Raw genomic sequence first — 19,540 nt, forward strand, 5'->3', positions numbered from 1 at the left:
TATTTCTCTCGACCGGATTTCCCTTAATCTCACTAACCAATCAAATATGTTTATTTACTTCCTGTCAAAGACACAGGCCTTTTAATCTGTTACCGGTCAATCGATGAACGATACTCGAAGAGTCCTGGATTGTCAACCCAGTCTCTCATTAATTTTGTACCATATGTTCAAATTTTAATGCCTTATTACAGTTTTCGTATTTTCTTCGCAGCCCGAAACAGCAGATTCCGCGAAAGTGACACGAAAACAGCCAGTGAGTTGCATGTAAGCAATGTTTTATTTGTATGTTAGTCATGATAAATCCTTATTTTATAAAATGTTATATTGTAGAAAATATTCACATTCAAATATTTTCAAGTTGCTAACGTTAGCTAGCAAGCTAGCTGTCTAAACTCAATTATAAATGAATGCAGCCCTTAGCCGTGGTATATTGGCCATATACCACAAACTCCCGAGGTGCCTTATTGCTATTATAAACTGTTTACCAAAGTAATTAGAGCAGTAAAAATACATGTTTTGTCATACCAGTGGTATACGTCTGATATACCACGGCTGTCAGCCAATCAGCATTCAGAGCTCGAACCACCCAGTTTATACCACTGGTATGACCAAAAAAAAATTGGAACTCTGTAGTGAGTGTTGCAACCAAGGACAGACGATTTTTATGTGTTACGCGCACTCGGCAGTCCCATTCTGTGAGTTTGTGTGGCTTACCACAGTTGACCAGGGCAGCTCTAGCAGGGCCGAAATTTGACGATCTGACTTGTTGGAAAGGTGGCATCCTATGACAGTGTCACGTTGAAAGTCACTGAGCTCTTCAGTAAGGCCATTCTACTGTCAATGTTTGTCTATGGAGATTGCATGGCTGTGTGCTCAATTCTATACACCTGTCAGCAACAGGCATGTCTGAAATAGCCAAATCCACACATGTTTTATTTATTTATGTATGTATATATATATTTTTTTGACCCCCTTTTTCTCCCCAATTTCCCCTTTTTCTCAACAAGAGGCAAAGGTCGATAGCCATGTGTCACAAACACAATCCCGCACTGCTTCTTGACACAATGCACGCTTAAAACGGGAATGTACACAACCGTGTCAACGTGCATGTGCCTGGGCCGCCACAGGAGTCGCTAGAGAGCGATGTGACAAGGACATCCCGGCCGGCCAAACCCTCCCCTAACCCGGACGATTGGGGCCAATTGTGCGTCGCCTCATGGGTTTCCCGGTCGCGACACAGCCCGGTATCGAACCAGGATCTGTAGTAACACAGCTAGCACTACCTTAGACCGCTGCGCCACTCGGGAGGCCCAAATCCACTAATTTGAAGGGGTGTCCACATACTTTTGTATTTGTAGTGTATGTCAACATGGAGTGAATGAATATACTTTGTATTTTCTTCTAACCCATTCTAATATGATATTTTCAAGTCTCTGTTAGTCATGTGATTTCACTTGCATCCTCAGCCACCTCATGGGCACGTTTTACCAGACCATCCACATGCTTAGGCACGGGATCAAACCTGTCTACGCATTTGATGGCAAGCCCCCACAAGGACAGGGGTCACATCAAGATCACAACTTTATTGCACCTCCTTGGGATGTTGATATGCATTATGTATTTTCTAAAATGTTGAACAATGTCTTTTTTATTTAACCAGGCAAGTCAGTTAAGAACAAATTCTTATTTACAATGATGGCCTACACTGGCCAAATCCGAACAACGCTGGGCCAATTGTGCGCCGCCCTATGGGACTCCCAATGACGTCCGGTTGTGATACAGCCTAGATTCGAACCAGGGTGTCTAGTGACGCCTCAAGCACTGAGATGCATTGCCTTAGACCGCTGCATCACTCGGGAGTCTTAATCTAATCTCTCTCTCTCTGTGGTTTTAGCTGGAGAAGGAGGGCAGATGCTGAGAAACTGCTGGCCCAGGTGCAGGAAACAGGTACAGGAAGTCACCAACAGCAAATAAACATTTACATGATACAGAAATTACACCGACACGTGTGTAATGATGACCAATTTTTCTATTCACCACCAGGGGAGCAGGAGAACATTGACAAGTTCAGTAAGCGTCTGGTGGAAGTTACCTGGCAGCACAACGACGAGTGCAAGAAGCTGCTCACCCTAATGGGGGTGCCATACATCAAGGTTTGTCTCAAGTTTTGTTCCTTTCCTTAGCCACCCATAAACGAATCAATCTTCTGTGCACATAGTTACTGTACACCTCGGTCCATTCATTAAGTATTGAACCTATCTAAATGATCTTCCATCTCACCCACTAGGCTCCATGTGAGGCGAGCTGCGCTGCTCTGGTTAAGGCGGGGAAGGTAGTCGCCACGGCAACAGAAGATACGGACAGCCTGACATTTGGAGCAGGGGTCCTACTGAGGCACCTCACCACCAGCGACGCAAAGCACTACTGCAGTTTCTATACCACCTTAGCCATCTTTTATCCCAGTCATACAGTTTATCTAACAGTATTATAACAATAGAAGCTGTGTGTGTGTGTTGGATATTTGTTTTTGAGGTTACTTATAACATTTCGGTTTCTCTATCTTAGGAAGCATCCTATCCTTCTGTGAGTTCACCTGTGTTGTGACTGTCAAACTTTGTAAGAGTTTGTAATCCCAATTCTCCATTGTTTTAATTTGCTCCTCTTAAACGCACACATGCACGACAGTCCCACATAATAAGCAGTCCCTAGTTTGAGTTCCAAACCGTCACGCAGCAGTTATCCCATTCCCAGAAGTCAGTGTGAGTGTTTGTCTCCTTGGCCCCTTGCAGAAGCACCCTGCCCCAGAGGTCTGGCTGTATAAGGAGGCCAGAGGTCTGTTCCTGCAGCCTGACGTTGTGGACTGCTCCACCGTAGACCTCAAGTGGAGCGAGCCCGACGAGGACGCCCTTATCCAGTTCGTGTGCAGAGAAACAGTTCAGGTACAGGATAGGATCGACATAATAGAACATCACTGTGGTTATATTGCAACCCTTATGGAGCCTCACTCTGATTTATTTGAGTAAAAAATGGCAGGGGTGAATCCTACTCTTCCCATTGACGTCAATGCATGACTAATGGGAAATTTGACTTAATGGTGTAAATACGAGAATATACGCTTCAGTCACACTTTTGTATTCTAAATAAGTCGATTTTATTTGAATCATTTGATGTGGCACTGTACTTTCCGACAATGGCACTACTTTTTCACAGTGTTGAAATCTTGCTCCACATCCACACGATGTTACGCCAGTGAGAACTACATCAAAAACGTCTGTAAGAAGATGATGAAGAGCCGACAAGGCAGCACACCGGGATGACTGGACTCTATTCACCATCATCGGCTCTCTGAGAGAGAAACAGGGAGTGGTAGTAGGTGCCAGGCACACCGGTTTGAGTGTGTCAAGAACTGCAATGCTGCTGGGTTTTTCACACTCAACAGTTTCCTGTGTGTATCAAGGACATTCAGCCATCTTGACATAACTGTGGGAGGCATTGGAGTCAAATTGCAACTCAATATTAGGAAGGTGTCCTTAATGTTTGGTACACTCAGTGTATACCATACCTCATCTATGTTTGATTAATGAAAAACATTGTCCACACCATACTGTATCCATATTAAAATAATCCTCTCTACTTCCTCCTTTTTATTTAGGAACCTGAGATAAAGGGATTAGCCAACAAGAAATGGAAGACCGGTGCAACCCCGGGCAAATAGACTTCAAAGAGGAAGTCAAGCAAGGAAAGAGGAAGTTGAGGAGTGTGCGTGATAATTAGACATCTACAATTACAGTATCTAGCCAAGTCTGTTCTTCATGTTGGAAATGTGAGAATAAGGTAGTGGTTAACGTATTCCAATTAAACTAGCAAGTTTTATTAAAATGCTTTTTTCTTAAATAAAAGTAATAATGAATTTTGTATTTTGATTTATCCAAATCCCACATGCATTCCCATTTAAACCCGGAGATATAGGACGGTGAGATGGTTCTATTGACAAAAGTTTTGTTTAACTGCTTTCGACACCTTGTAGAGTCCATGCCCTGACAAATGTAGGCTGTTCTGACAGGGACGGGGGGATATTGCCCTTTTAATGTAAGAGCTTTTTTGAAAAGACTGCCTGAAATTTCTGCCTGCTTTGGTGGAATGGAGTTTTGGCCTGCCTGGTGACATCACCAGTCGGTAAACTACTTAAAATACCAATCAGAGAGTTCTAAACCTTTCTGCCAGTAACAGCTAGTTTTCCATCTTCCACTCCCCACTCAGAACACACCTACACATTCCTAGCAAAATCCATGCTTGAGAAATTGCTCATGCTAAGAAGCTATTTTTGTTTATTTTTGACCATTTGTATTGAAAACAATCACAGTAAGAGGAAACTCGTGTAAAATGCCTTGCTCAAGGGCACATCAACAGCTTTTTCACCTTGTCGGCTCTGGTATTCTAACAAACAGTCTAAACGCTAGGCATAGTAATAGGAAGTATGTCACTGATGTGACCCAATTGAATTGTAACACTTTTGTTTATCAGAAACCACTACGGGTGTGTGATAGCTTCTCCTTTCCTGTGGATGGTTTTCATGACTTTAAGGCAAGTGTTTGACCTTTTCACAATCTTATCTTTTAATTTTAGTGTTCAAATTAAATGAAGGAAATTCATTGCAAGTAATGAGATTTAAAATGTTTAAAGCACTGCTGTTAGTTCATGTATTTGCTTCACAACTGAAATACCTATTTGATAGTGTGTGCAAAGCTGTCATCAAGGTAAAGGGTGGCTACTTTGAAGAATCTCAAATATAAAATATATTTGGATTTGTTTAACCCTTTTTTGGTTATTACAGGATTCCATATGTGTTATTTCATAGTTTTGATGTCTTCATTATTATTCTACAATGTAGAAAATTGTAAAAATAAAGAAAAACCCTTGAATGAGTAGGTGTGTCCAAACTTTTGACTGGTAGCGTATGTAAATAAGGTATTTCTGTTTTTTATTTATTTTTGCTTTGTCATTATGGGTATTGTGTGTAGATTGATGAGAAAATCTGAAGTGATCTTCTCCTCTAATGCCATTTGAGTAGGTGCAGAGAAATTGATTTCAGAGTGTTGTGTGAGTTAGGCTACTTTACCATTAAGTGTATGTTTGTACCGTTTCAGGTGAATGTGAATTCTGACATGGCATGTAGTACTGACAACATGTTTCTCATTGGCCTCTTCATGTCAGGTGAGTTTTCCACACAGCTCCAATTATTTGTAGTTATGAACAGGACAAAGAGGAAGTCATTCCATTTTATGGTATGGGCTATATTTCCAACTTTCTCAATGTGGAAATAGAGTACAGTTGACTACGGATAATTGCAGTTTAATAGTCTCAATTCAAATCCATTCTTATTATGTACTCTAGATATGTGTATGCTCCAGTCTAGGGCATGCAATCTCGACATACAGTATCATGAATCACCTGTACATTGAAATAAGTTAATCTTGTTTAACTGTAATGGCATAATATCAACAGAGACTGTACTGAAAAGATCACATAACCTCTCTGATGTTGATCTTGATATTGCAGGTGTTTTGGCCTGTTTTGGCCAAAGACATTTGATCACCACAATGCCAGAGAAATTGGATGTACTGAGTGGCTCCTGTGTTCAAATCCCATGTGCATTTGATGTTCCTCAAGATCGCTATACATTTAACAGCACAATACTTACCTCTGGAGTGTGGATTAAAGAATCACCGTACTTTGGTAGCAGGCCGAACATTGTGATATTTAACAGTAGTAAGACAGACAACACCTATCAAGGGAAGATAACTGGAAACATGTCCTGGAAGGACTGCACCACAGTCTTCTTCAATGTAACCACCAGTTACACTAACATATACTTCTTCAGAATTGAGAGTAGACCATTCAAAGCAACAGACCCTGACAAGTCTGTTCATATAGTTGTCATAGGTAAGAAACAATTTAACTGTTTATCCCCCAAAAAAATCTGTTTAGAGTCCTTGCATCAAATTATACAAGTAGAATAAGAACAAGTGGACAGTGTGGCTGTCAGTGTAAACTGGGTTGGGGAGTAACTGATTACATGTAATCATATATTACAAAAAACGGTAACTGCAATTACTTACGTTACCAGCAAAAAAAATATTGTAATCAGATTACGGATACTTTTGAAAAAGTAGATGACTACTTTTTTGATTACATTTAAATTCAGAAAGGATGTTTGATGACACCTTTCTGTTTTCTCAATGACATTCAATTCAGCATTGAAAAAAGGTGCAAGTTTAAATCAGAGGCCACAATGAACACACCAAATGTGTTTGATGGATTCCAAAAGTAACTGGAAGTAATCAGATTATGTTACTACATTTTGGTAATCCATACATTACATTACTGATTACAATTTTGGACAGGTAACTTTTAACTGTAACAGATTACATTTAGATAGTAACCTACCCAACCGTGAGTGTAAAATAAATTAACCTGCAATGTATTACAGATTTGCCTCTCAGACCCAAGATTACTGTCTCAGGTGAGATGAAGGAAGAGAGGCCTGTCAGTTTGAACTGCTCTGCTGCAGCTCCCTGTCCCAAACACTCTCCTAAACTGACATGGACTCTCCCAACCCTGTTTACACCTGAGAACCAACTGCAAGAGAATTCAGATCAAACCAAATCTGTTCTCTCCACGGTGACATTCACTCCTTCACACCTTCATCATGAGAAGAACATCACTTGTACTGCAGTCTACCCAGTAGGAACAAGCAACAAGACAGCGGAACATATCATGACGCTTAACGTTTTATGTAAGATTTAGTCCCTGGGTCCTGTAGATCATTCTGTCATTATGTTTTTACTGATGATTATGTCATAGAGTGGTATTGATCAGACTATTCAAAATACCAGATACTCTTAATTAACCCCTCTCCCCCAGTCTCTCCTAAAAACACCTCAGCCTCCCTCAGTACAGCTGATCCAGTATCAGTGGGCAGTTGTGTGAATCTGACCTGCAGCAGCACAGCCAACCCTCCTGTGACAAACTTCACCTGGTTCCAGATCAGTGGGGGTAAACCAACATGGGTAGCATCTGGACAGACCTACACCCTCAATGTGACTGTTGGTGATGGAGGGATGTACTACTGTGAAGCAATAAATGATCACGGCATTGAGAAGTCAATGAAAGTGCTTCTAACTATTGAAGGTAACACGGGCACAATCTTTGGTTAGATATACACTTCATGAGCAAAAGTATGTGGACACCTGCTTGTTGAAAATCCCATTCCAAAATAATGGGCATAAATATGGAGTTGGTCCCCCTTTTGCTGCTATAACAGCCTCCACTCTTCTGGGAAGGCTTTCCACTAGATGTTGGAACATTGCTGCGAGGACTTGCTTCCATTCAGCCACAAGAGCATTAGTGAGGTCGAGCACTGATGTTGGGCAATTAGGCCTGGCTCGCAGTCGGCGTTCCAATTCATCCCAAAGGTGTTCGATCGGGTTGAGGTCAGGGCTTTGTGCAGGCCAGTCAAGTTCTTCCACACCGACCTCGAAAAAACATTTCTGTATGGACCTTGCTTTGTGCACGGAGGCATTGTCATGCTGAAACAGGAAAGGGCCTTCCCCAAACTGTTGCCACAAAGTTGGAAGAACAGAATCATCTAGAATGTCATTGTATGCTGTAGTGTTAAGATTTCCCTTCACTGGAACTAAGGGGCCTAGCCCAAACCATGAAAAACAGCCCCAGACCATTATTCCTCCTCCACCAAACTTTACAGTTGACACTATGCATTGGGTCAGGTGGCATTCTCCTGGCATCCGCCAAAGCCAGATTCGTCTGTCGGACTGTCAGATGGTGAAGCATGATTCATCACTCCAGATAACGCGTTTTCACTGCTTCAGAGTCCAATAGCGGCCTGCTTTACACCACTCCAGCCAACGCTTGGCATTGCGCATGGTGATTTTAGGCTTGTGTGTGGCTGCTTGGTCATGAAAACCTTGGTCATGAAGCTCCCGACGAACAGTTCTTGTGCTGACATTGCTTCCAGAGACAGTTTGGAACTCGATAGTGAGTGTTGTAACCGACGACAGACGATTTCTATGCGCTACGTGCTTCAGCACTCGGCAGTCCCATTCTGTGAGCTTCTGTGGCCTACCACTTCGCGGCTGAGCCTTTGTTGCTCCTTGACTTTCCACTTCACAATAACAGCACTTACAGTTGAACAGGGCAGCTCTAGCAGGGTAGAAATTTGACGAAATTACTTGTTGGAAAGATGGCATCCTATGACGGTGCAACGTTGAAAGCCACTGAGCTCTTCAGTAAGGCCATTCTACTGCCAAATCACATACACATATTTAGCAGACGTTATTGCGAATGTAGTGAAATGCTTGTGTTCCTAGCTCCAACAGTGCAGTAGTATCTAACAATTCACAACAATACACACAAATATAAAAGTAAAAGAATGTATGAAATGAAATGAGTAAAACAGTATGTAAAGATTATTAATGTGACTAGTGTTCCATTATTAAAGTGACCAGTGATTTCTTGTCTATTTACATAGGGCAGCAGCCTCTAATGTGCAGGGTGGAGTAATCGGATGGTAGCCGGCTAGTGATGGCTATTTAACAGTCTGATGGCCTTGAGATGCTTTTACAGTCTCTCGGCCCCAGCTTTGACGCTCCTGTACTGACTTCGGTGGGTGAACAGGCCGTGGTTCAGGTGGTTGATGTCCTTGATGATCTTTTTGGCCCTCCTGTTACATCGGGTGCTGTAGGTGTCCTGGAGGGCAGGCAGTGTGCCCCCAGTGATGCGTTGGGCAGACCGCACCACCCTCTGGAGAGCCCTGCGGTTGCAGGCGGTGCAGTTGCCGTACCAGGCGTTGATACAGCCCAATAGGATGCTCTCAATCATGCATCTATAACATTTTGTGAGGGTCTGAGGGGCCAAGCTGAATTTCTTCAGCCTCCTGAGGTTGAAGAGGTGCTGTTGCGCCTTCTTCACCGCACTGTCTGTGTGGGTGGACCATTTCAGATTGTCCGTGATGTGTACGCCGAGGAACTTGATGCTTTTCACCTTCTCCACTGTGGTCCTGTCGATGTGGATGGTGGAGTGCTCCCTCTGCTGTCTCCTGAAGTCCACGATCAGCTGCTTCATTTTGTTGACGTTGAGGGAGAGGTTATTTTCCTGGCACCACTCCGCCAGGGCCCTCATCTTCTCCCTGTAGGCGGTCTCGTCATTGTTGGTAATCAGGCCTACTACTACTGTTGTTGTCGTCTGCAAACTTGATGATTGAGTTAGAGACTTATTAAAAAATATATATTTAACCTTTATTTAACCAGGAAGGGCTCATTGAGATTTGAAATCTCTTTTTCAAGAGTGTCCTGGCCAAGATAGGCAGCACCAAGTCATTACACAATTACAGACAGACAACATGAAAAACTACAGGTAATCTAGTAAAAACCATAGAATTCACAAGAGTATAACAAAATCATAAAACAGCAAATTAAAAACATTGACAGGTCTGGGAATCAGCCTCAAAATCCTTCAAAATGATTTAAAAACACCAATCGAGACAAGTTCTTCCAGTTTAAAAGTATTTTGTAAGGCGTTCCAAGCCGATGGCGCAGAGTACATGAAAGCCCTTTTACCAAATTCAGTTCAGACATTTGGAACAGTTAGCAGGATAAAGTCCTGCGAACGAAGAGCGTACCCACCACATTTCTGAACAATAAAAATCTCAAAATAAAATGGTAGTAAACCCAAAATGGCTTTATAAATAAAAGTATACCAGTTACTGAGCCTACGATTAACTAGAGCAGGCCAGCCAACCCTGGTATATAAAGTGCAGTGGTGCGTTATGGTTTTGCAGTTTAAAATACACCTCAATGCTCCATGGTAAGGGTGTCAATTGATCTCAAACACTGAGTGGAAGCATTCATATATAAAATATCCCCATAGTCTAGTAAAGGCATAAATGTAGATGATACTAGCCTCCTGGCTTCAAAAGAAGAACAGGCCTTAATTGTAACAAGGGTCGTCTAAAGGGGACCAAGGCACGGCGTGTAGAGTGCTCATATTTACTTTATTACTGAAACACTTAACAAAAACAACAAAACGACCACCAACAGTTCCATCAGGTAACACATACAAAACGGAAAACAACTACCCACACATGAAAAACAGGATGCCTAAGTATGGCTTCCAATCAGAGACAATGATAGACAGCTGCCTCTGATTGGAAACCATACCTGGCCAAACATAGAAAACGAAAACATAGAATTAGAAATCTAGAAAACCCACATAGAAACAGAAAACCAAAACCACTCAAAACACCCCCCTGTCACGCCCTGACCACTCTACTATGGAAAATTACCTCTTACAAGGGTCAGGACGTGACATTAATCCTAAAATAAAATCCCAACTTCAGCTTCAATTTTTTTTAAATTGTTGAATGTGCAATTTAAAAGAGAGGCCGTCATCAATTCAAATTCCAAGATATTTATATGAGGTTACAGTCTCAATCTCATTGCCCTGACAGGTAGTAATTGGTGAAAGGTTCAGAGGTCTATTTATTGCTTTAGAAAACACCATTAGTTTAGTTTTGTCAGTATTGAGGATAATCTTCAATTGACACAACAGTATTAAAAGCAGTTTGCAAGTTCTGGAAAGATTTTGTGAGAGACGAGGCACAACAATAAATAACAGTATCATCAGCATAAAAGTGAAGTTGCGCATTTTGCACATTTTTGTCTAAATTATTTATATATATAGTGAATAAGAGGGGACCAAGTACAGAGCCCTGGGGCACACCATTACAGACAGACATGAGCCCATCAAATTGAGTTCACTGAGTTCTATCAGACAGATAGTTAGCAAACCATGCAGCTGCATGCTCCAAAAGACCTACGTCTCTGCCTCAGTATAACATGATCAACTGTATCAAAAGCCTTAGAGAGATCAATAAAAGGTGAGACACAGGTTTTTTTTTGTCAATGGCTTCAGTGATATCATTTAAAACCTTCATGGCTGCTGTAATTATGCTATGCTTCTTCCTGAAGCCCGATTGGTCCATTGATAAAATTGAGTTAGCATATAAAACTATTTTAGCTGTTCACTAACAAGGGTTTCAAGTATTTTCACCAGGGGTGACAGCTTTGAGATTGGCCTATAATGATTTAAAAGAGTTGGATCTCCCCCTTTTAAAAGTGGTAGGACAAATGCTGATTTCCAGATCTTTGGAATCTCATTACATTCCAGGGTTAGATTGAACAAACACGTAAGTGGTTCAGCTATGAAATCAGCTGCCAGTTTTAAAAAGCAGGGATCAAGATGATCAGGACCTGCAGGCTTTCTCTGATCTAAGGATTTCAGGGCTTTATGTACCTCCTGCAATGAGAATAGCAAAAATTAAAAAGTTTGACCAGCTCTCACTGGTTCATCCACACAGGGTTGTACAGAGCCAGAGGATACTGAATCAAGCAGCCTACCAGATGATACAAAGTGCTCATTGAAACAATTCAGCATTTAAGTTGCCATATACAGCAACAGAGTCCTTCAATACACATGAGAGTAATTCATTAACATTACTGTTACCAGACATAGACATAGACTTAATAGCCTTCCAAAACTTTTTAGGGTCATTCAGGTTATCAATGGTAACAGACATAAAATATTCAGACTTGGCCTTCCTGAGAAGAAAATAACATTTGTTTTGTAGCTGCCTAAAAAGACGCTGATCAGCATCAGAACATGATTTCCTTGCTTTAGCCCAGACTAGATTACGTTTGTGAATAATACAAGACAGCTCAGAAGAAAACCATGGATAATCCTGCCTTTTAACCATGAACCTGCGGAATGGGGCATGTTTGTTTACTATTTGGAAAAAAAAACATAATGCAAGAACTTCCAGGCAGTTTCCACATCAAGTAAAAGCTCAATCTTGCTCCAGTCAAAATAAAACAAATCAACAAATCATGTCTCAACCAGATCGCCAGGCTCCCCTGCCTCAGCCGGTCTGTCAGGTTCCCGCGCATCAGCAGGGGTGACCGGTCCGCTCCTGATCCCCGGGATCGTCCATTTGGTTGGCGTCCTGCGGCTGGAGCTGAACGCAGATTGATTGGGCATTGGGGTTTGTTGAGCTGCCTCTGACAGCCTGGCAGAGAGTGAAGAGCAGCAGCTTGGACGAGACACTCCGCGGAGGGAAAGCTGAGGATAGAACCCAGGCCAGCCAGAGAGTGGCTTACTTTGGTAAACTTCAAGTAAAGAAGTGCAAATAGCGAATAAAAATAATTATCTGAATTGAGGGAGACACGCGATCTTTTTAACTGTACATACAGTTGAAGTCGGAAGTTTACATACACTTATGTTTACCCAAGCCTTATTCTACTATTATTCTGACATTTCACATTCTTAAAATAAAGTGGTGATCCTAACTGACCTAAGACAGGGAATTTTTACCATGATTAAATGTCAGGAATTGTGAAACTGAGTTTAAATGTATTTGGCTAAGGTGTATGTAAACTTCCGACTTCTACTGTATTACCTCAACTAACTGGTGCTCCCGCACATTGACTCTGTACCGGTACCCCCCTGTATATAGTCTCGCTATTGTTATTTTACTGCTGCTCTTTAATTACTTGTTACTTTTTATTTCTTATTCTTATCTGTATTTTTTTAAATGGCATTGTTGGTTAGGAGCTCATAAGTAACCATTTCACTGTAAGGTCTACACCTTTTGTATTCGGCGCATGTGACTAATACAATTTGATTTGATGCTCCAGATTCTCAACTAGTCTAAAGAAGGCCAGTTTTACTGCTTCTTTAATAAGCACAACAGTTTTCCGCTGTGCTAACATAATTGCAAAAGGGTTTTCTAATGATCAACTAGCCTTTTGTTATGATAAACTTGGATTAGCTAACACAACGTGCCATTGTAACATGGTGCTGGTAATGGGCCTCTGTACACCTATGTAGATATTCCATAAAAATCAGCTGTTTCCAGCTACAATAGTCATTTACAACATTAACAATGTCTACACTGTATGTCTGATCAATTTGATGGACAAATGTTTTTGTTTTTCTTTCAAAAACAAGGACATTTCAAAGTGACCCCTAACTTTTGAACGATAGTGTATGCCTCCTGTCTGAGCCATTGAATTGTGACTCCACTTTGTCTCTGTACTGATGTTTGATTGCCTTACGGAGGGAATTACTACACTGTTTGTATTCAACCATATTCCCAGTCACATTGCCGTGGTTAAATACAGTGGTTCACGATTTCAGTTTTGTGTGAAAGCTGCCAGGCTCCACGGTTTTTGGTTTGGGTAGGTTTTAATAGTCAAAGTGGGAACAACATCCGCTATACACTTCCTGATGAACACAGTCACCGTGTCCGTGGCTGTGTTTCAAATACATAAAAGACACACCCTCCTCCACTTACCCTCGCCTTATGCCCTTGGGGGAATCCCCGTGGCCAATCCCCGTGGCCATCGTTCCAAATAATTAGAAAAGCGAGGTAAGTTGGCAACGTAAGCCCATTTGCCCTCGTTTGTGGTCAAGTTTGCAAGTGTACAATTCTGTTAACTCCTGAAACGCCCTATAATTTAATTCGCGATTATTGTAGATCTGCTAAAAAAAAGTCCACCAAAACTTAAAACCATCATCAATGTTCTCCCGAGTGGCACAGTGGTCTAAGGCGTCACTACAAAGGATCCAATTCGAGTACGTCATATTTCTGATCGTAATGCTGGTGAGTTACCATCGCTCTGATATCCAAAGGTTATTTCCAGCTGTACGTAATAACACAAAAAAAGTTCTGTGCTAATAATGTAAGAAACAACACACAAAAAAACAAAAACCTACAAAGTTGCTAGGAGCTAGAAGCAGAACTGCCATGTCTGTCAGCGCCATCTAATAAATGTTTGTCTATGGAGATTGCATGGCGGTGTGCTTGATTTTATGCCCCTGTCAGCAACGGTCATGGCTGAAATAGCCGAATCCACTAATTTGAAGGGGTGTTCACATACTTTTGTATATACAGTGCATTCGAAAAGTATTCAGACCCCTTCCCTTTTCCACATTTTGTTACAAAGCAAAAACAGGTTTTTAGAATTTTTTGCAAAATGTATAAAACAAATTCAACCGTAAATATCACATTTACATAAGTGTTCAGACCATTTACTCAGTACTTTGTTGAAGCACATTTGGCAGTGATTACAGCCTTGAGTCTTCTTGAGTATGACGCTACAAGCTTGAAAAACCTATATTTGGGGAGTTTCTCCCATTCTTCTCTGCAGATCCTCTCAAGCTCTGTCAGGTTGAATGGGGAGCGTCGTTTCACAGATATTTTCAGGTCTCTCCAGAGTCTGGATACTTATGTGAAGTGTTTTTTATTTTTTTTATACATTTGAAAATATTTCTGCAAACCTGTTTCGCTTCATCATTATGGGGTCTTGTGTGTAGATTGATGAGAATCATTTATTTAATCAATTTTAGAATAAGGTAACAAAATGTGGAAGCAGTCAAGGGGTCTGAATACTTTCTGAATGCACTGTATAGTGTACTTTAGAGCTGTTTTTGAAAGAAATGACCATAATATATGCTGTATTTTCAGGGCAAGAAGAGCCTCTTAACCCAAGGGTTTGGGGAATTGCAGGAGCAGGAGCAACCTTGGGAGTAATTTTGCTAATCATCCTGATCACTTACTTTGGATGGTAAAAACTTTTCCTGGCCTCTACAAAACTGTGTATTTATCTTGTGTTTGTGCTTTTGTATATGAAATCCTTCTCAGTGCATTCAGGAAATCTTCCTAAATGTCTTCCAGGAAGAGAAAATCTAGGCTCCCTGATGGACTTGAAAGGACAGACAATCCACTGGGACAGGTGGGAATAAGGCTAAACTTTTAAAACCCATCTACAAAATGCAATGAAGGAACTACAAAAAAAATAATTTAAGAGGAAATTTAGGGTGATAAGACCACACCGATAGCAATGCCACATCCTGTAAGAACAACGAATAATAACAGCATAGTTGTTGAACTTTGTACTTCTGTCAGTTTATAGCAATTGATATCAGTATGTTACACATCCTATGTGTAATGTGTTGTATAACTTAATGCCTTTAAAATGATCAGCTCATTATTCTTACAAAGTATGCTTCCTGACACCTTTTCCTTTCTGTGTTCTCTCCACAGAACTCCCCAGTTGGGATGGTGTATACTAACCAGGCCATGACCGGAGAGGAACCAGAGGAACCAGCAGAAGACCAGCCTGAGGAGATCCACTACGGTGAGATAGACTTCTCCAAACTTCGGCCCAAAGAGACCCCAGCTGCAGCCCTGGACAGGGAACAGGGGCAGGAGAGTGAATACGCTGAAGTCAGTGTGACCGGGAGAGGGGCCAGGAACCTCCAGTTATAAATGGGGTTTATGCACAAGTGAATAAGAAAAGTGCATTTTAAGCATTTTGCCAATGGGTATTAATTGTTTTTATGGACAGTATGTATTTTGTAACTGTTTTCTATTGGTATTTGGTTGTTATATTTACCATTTTGGGCTCTTTGATTATCTGCATATTTTGTAGAATTTTCTGGGGTGAAAAGTGTTTAAATGTAACTACAGTGGTGGTTGGATGATACTCTCTATTTTAGCCAATTTATTTTGAGTACTGATTTCACAGAGCATCTGTTTAATGAGTTCAACTACTGAAGGCAGTTTAAGGCCATGTAAAGTCAACAGTGGCCTGATGCAAGACAGGAAGTTGGTGAAGTAAGTGTACATTTCCAGACTGATAATATCTACTGGTCACTATTTTTCTTTTACTTTTCTGCAGTTGCCGGAATAACATTATTATCTATTTTTTATGCCTATATCAATGTTGGACTTATCGTGTCATCTTATCTTATCGTGTTTTTATGTTGAGTGTTGAGCAAGAAAAGAAATTGAGGCTGAATTTGAAGTTGTTTATTAATTGCATTGTAATAAAAACCTTTACATTAAATGTCCATAATCTCTTGGTCCAACATTTTACATAATTAAACCATGTCATGATTAGAGATGATTCTTTGGGCGATAGCTTGAAAACATCCAATGCTTTTATACTTCATTACAAGATGTCAGTAAGGCAAGGCTACACATTGGTTTTGCTCTATCACCTAAGTGTGTGGTGGCCTGACTGCATCCAGTCACATAATTGTTTATTTTTTTGTATATACAGTGAGGGAAAAAAGTATTTGATCCCCTGTCGATTTTGTACGTTTGCCCACTGACAAAGAAATGATAAGTCTATAATTTTAATGGTAGGTTTATTTGAACAGTGAGAGACTGAATAACAACAAAAAAATCCAGAAAAACGCATGTCAAAAATGTTATAAATTGATTTGCATTTTAATGAGGGAAATAAGTATTTGACCCCCTCTGCAAAACATGACTTAGTACTTGGTGGCAAAACCCTTGTTGGCAATCACAGAGGTCAGACGTTTCTTGTAGTTGGCCACCAGGTTTGCACACATCTCAGGAGGGATTTTGTCACACTCCTCTTTGCAGATCTTCTCCAAGTCATTAAGGTTTCAAGGCTGACGTTTGGCAACTCGAACCTTCAGCTCCCTCCACAGATTTTCTATGGGATTAAGGTCTGGAGACTGGCTAGGCCACTCCAGGACCTTAATGTGCTTCTTCTTGAGCCACTCCTTTGTTGCCTTGGCCGTGTGTTTTGGGTCATTGTCATGCTGGAATACCCATCCACAACCCATTTTCAATGCCGTGGCTGAGGGAAGGAGGTTCTCACCCAACGTCCCTTTGATGCGGTGAAGTTGTCCTGTCCCATTAGCAGAAAAACAAAGCATAATGTTTCCACCTCCATGTTTGACGGTGGGGATGGCGTTCTTGGGGTCATAGGCAGCATTCCTCCTCCTCCAAACACGGCGAGTTGAGTTGATGCCAAAGAGCTCCATTTTGGTCTCATCTGACCACAGCACTTTCACCCAGTTGTCCTCTGAATCATTCAGATGTTCATTGGCAAACTTCAGACGGGCATGTATATGTGCTTTCTTGAGCAGGGGGACCTTGCGGGCGCTGCAGGATTTCAGTCCTTCACGGCGTAGTGTGTTACCAATTGTTTTCTTGGTGACTATAGTCCCAGCTGCCTTGAGATCATTGACAAGATCCTCCCGTGTAGTTCTGGGCTGATTCTTCACCGTTCTCATGATCATTGCAACTCCACGAGGTGAGATCTTGCATAGAGCCCCAGGCCGAGGGAGATTGACAGTTCTTTTGTGTTTCTTCCATTTGCGAATAATCGCACCAACTGTTGTCACCTTCTCACCAAGCTGCTTGGCGATGGTCTTGTAGCCCATTCCAGCCTTGTGTAGGTCTACAATCTTGTCCCTGACATCCTTGGAGAGCTCTTTGGTCTTGGCCATGGTGGAGAATTTGGAATCTGATTGATTGCTTCTGTGGACAGCTGTCTTTTATACAGGTAACAAACTGAGATTAGGAGCACTCCCTTTAAGAGTGTGCTCCTAATCTCAGTTCGTTACCTGTATAAAAGACACCTGGGAGCCAGAAATCTTTCTGATTGAGAGGGGTCAAATACTTTGACATGCGTTTTTCTGGATTTTTTGTTGTTATTCTGTCTCTCACTGTTCAAATAAACCTACCATTAAAATTATAGACTGATCATTTCTTTGTCAGTGGGCAAACATACAAAATCAGCAGGGGATCAAATACTTTTTCCCCTCACTGTACATCTGTCAGTGCCATCACTCATCATTTAAAAGCCCACTTCATAGAGAATGTTACAAACTGGGACTATATGTAGTAAGTTCCTTTGAAGAGATGGTGGTTGGGTCTAAATACTGTAAGTGTTTGGTGATTGGTAGACTAAATTCAGTGTACTTCTCTTTAACTGCCATTTCCCAAAAGTTAGAGGTCGTGTTCCCCTGCTCAGACTTTGCATGCATCAACCAATGGTTGCGTACCACATCATCGACTGCTTTCGAGCACCAGATTGCTATAACATATGATGTGGTTAGCTGATACATAAAATACCTATCCAGGCGGTGTAAGGTCTGGCATGCATCAGCAACACCTGGGCAAAGGAACTCTTCCCACACGCCAACAAATAATTTATCTCAGCTTCAGATCATCTAAATTCACCAAAGTTTGTGTGGTTATCCTTAGATATATTGTCCAGACTTACTGAGGGAATTGCTGATATGTTGTCAATTTCATTTTTCTAGATAACATTTTATTTGGAAAAATGTGGCCGAAAATGTTTTTACGTACATGTCTTTAGTATTTTAGAGATAGAAAGATGAAAAAGTATTTATCCATAATCTGCTCTGTAAAAGTCAGATCCTAAAGTGTCTTAACAAAATGAAACCAAAATATTTAGGTTGACTTCTTCCAGTGTCCAGAAAGATAGATTTGTGATATATGCAAATATGTGCATAGTTAATGAGTTCACCTCATTTGCATATTTTAATATAATATTTCAACAACAAAAATCCTACAAAAAGTATTACATTTGTGTCTACTTTCAACTGGTAAAAGTTTATTGTGATGTTAAAGGGGAAAAAATGACACTATTAAGGAGTTGTGCCTGACCTTAGTCTGAATTCAAATACATTCTTATTATTTGCTCCATATATGTGCATGCTCCAGTCTAGGGCATGCTGTCACGACATATCAGGAATCACTCATACATTGAAATAAATTCAGATTTTTTGCTGTAGAGGCAGATTATTGGGAGAGACCGTACTGAAAAGATCACATCACCTCCCTGACCTTGATGTTACAGGTGTTTTGGCCTGTTTTGACCAAAGACATTTGATCACCACAATGTCAGAGAAATTGGATGTACTGAGTGGCTCCTGTGTGCAAATCCCATGTGCATTTGATGTTCCTCAAGATCGCTATACATTTAACAGCACAATACTTACCATACTTAGTGTGGATTAAAGAATCACCGTACTTTGGTGGCAGTCTGGACAATGTGATATTTAACAGTAGTAAGACAGACAACAGCTATCAAGGGAAGATAACTGGAAACATGTCCCAGAATAACTTCACCACGGTCTTCTTCAATGTAACCACCAGTTACAATAATAGCTACTTCCTACTTGAGAGTAAACCATTCAACACAACAGACCATGAAAAGTCTGTTCGTATAGCTGTTAGGCGTAAGAGACAATTTAAAATTAAGTCAACTGTTATTACCACCAGGTATAGACGAGGCCTACCCCCAACTATTCAATAAAATTCCATGAGGCATTCTGTCTCTGTTGTCATTCAGTTAAGCCTGTACTCGATTGAAATTTAGTTTACGAAAGTTCAAGGCTGGTTTGCAAGTCTCGCGATGTTGCGCTTCTGGGTTTAGAAACTCTGTGATGTGGCTGTGGATAAACCAGGTGGGAGGCGAAGGAGTGAATTAGTTTTTTGGTGGCGAGAGAGATGAAGTGAATTAATACCATATTTTGTGACATTCAGCTTTGAAATCATAACATGTTGCATTATGGTTTGCATATTATCACAAAGTACTAAGGTAGTGAATTCAGC

At 41.0% G+C, this 19,540-nt stretch overlaps 1 protein-coding gene across 9 annotated transcripts; it reads left to right on the plus strand.

Annotated features, from left to right (window-relative positions):
* Positions 1-26: 26 nt before the first annotated feature.
* LOC115195607 (sialic acid-binding Ig-like lectin 6) lies at positions 27-15,987 on the plus strand. 9 transcript variants are annotated; one of them, XM_029755651.1, is made up of 15 exons: positions 27-264; positions 1,895-1,947; positions 2,044-2,153; positions 2,288-2,616; positions 2,790-2,939; positions 3,251-3,369; positions 3,653-3,759; positions 4,525-4,584; positions 5,148-5,214; positions 5,560-5,943; positions 6,491-6,796; positions 6,925-7,191; positions 14,600-14,699; positions 14,810-14,867; positions 15,179-15,987. In XM_029755651.1, exons 7-15 carry the CDS (start codon positions 3,685-3,687, stop codon positions 15,401-15,403), a joined length of 1,542 nt encoding a protein of 513 aa, XP_029611511.1. In that variant the 5' UTR covers positions 27-264; positions 1,895-1,947; positions 2,044-2,153; positions 2,288-2,616; positions 2,790-2,939; positions 3,251-3,369; positions 3,653-3,684; the 3' UTR covers positions 15,404-15,987. The 9 variants fall into 9 exon arrangements, with proteins under 9 accessions (XP_029611511.1, XP_029611512.1, XP_029611510.1 ...); XM_029755652.1 differs by having other exon boundaries at positions 2,288-2,939; positions 3,211-3,369; XM_029755650.1 differs by having other exon boundaries at positions 2,288-2,939.
* The last annotated feature ends 3,553 nt before the right edge of the window (positions 15,988-19,540 follow it).

This window comes from Salmo trutta, chromosome 6 (genome assembly GCF_901001165.1).
Source record: "Salmo trutta chromosome 6, fSalTru1.1, whole genome shotgun sequence".
NCBI classification, from domain to species: domain Eukaryota; kingdom Metazoa; phylum Chordata; class Actinopteri; order Salmoniformes; family Salmonidae; genus Salmo; species Salmo trutta.

Excerpts from the sequence above, each read along its gene's own strand:
- LOC115195607 (XM_029755649.1), top strand. The coding sequence starts at position 4,384 with ATGCCTTGCTCAAGGGCACATCAACAGCTTTTTCACCTTGTCGGCTCT. Across the intron at positions 5,215-5,559 it reads CATTGGCCTCTTCATGTCAG|GTGTTTTGGCCTGTTTTGGC; the intron begins GTGAGTTTTCCA and ends TTGATATTGCAG. Across the intron at positions 14,700-14,809 it reads CTGATCACTTACTTTGGATG|GAAGAGAAAATCTAGGCTCC; the intron begins GTAAAAACTTTT and ends AATGTCTTCCAG.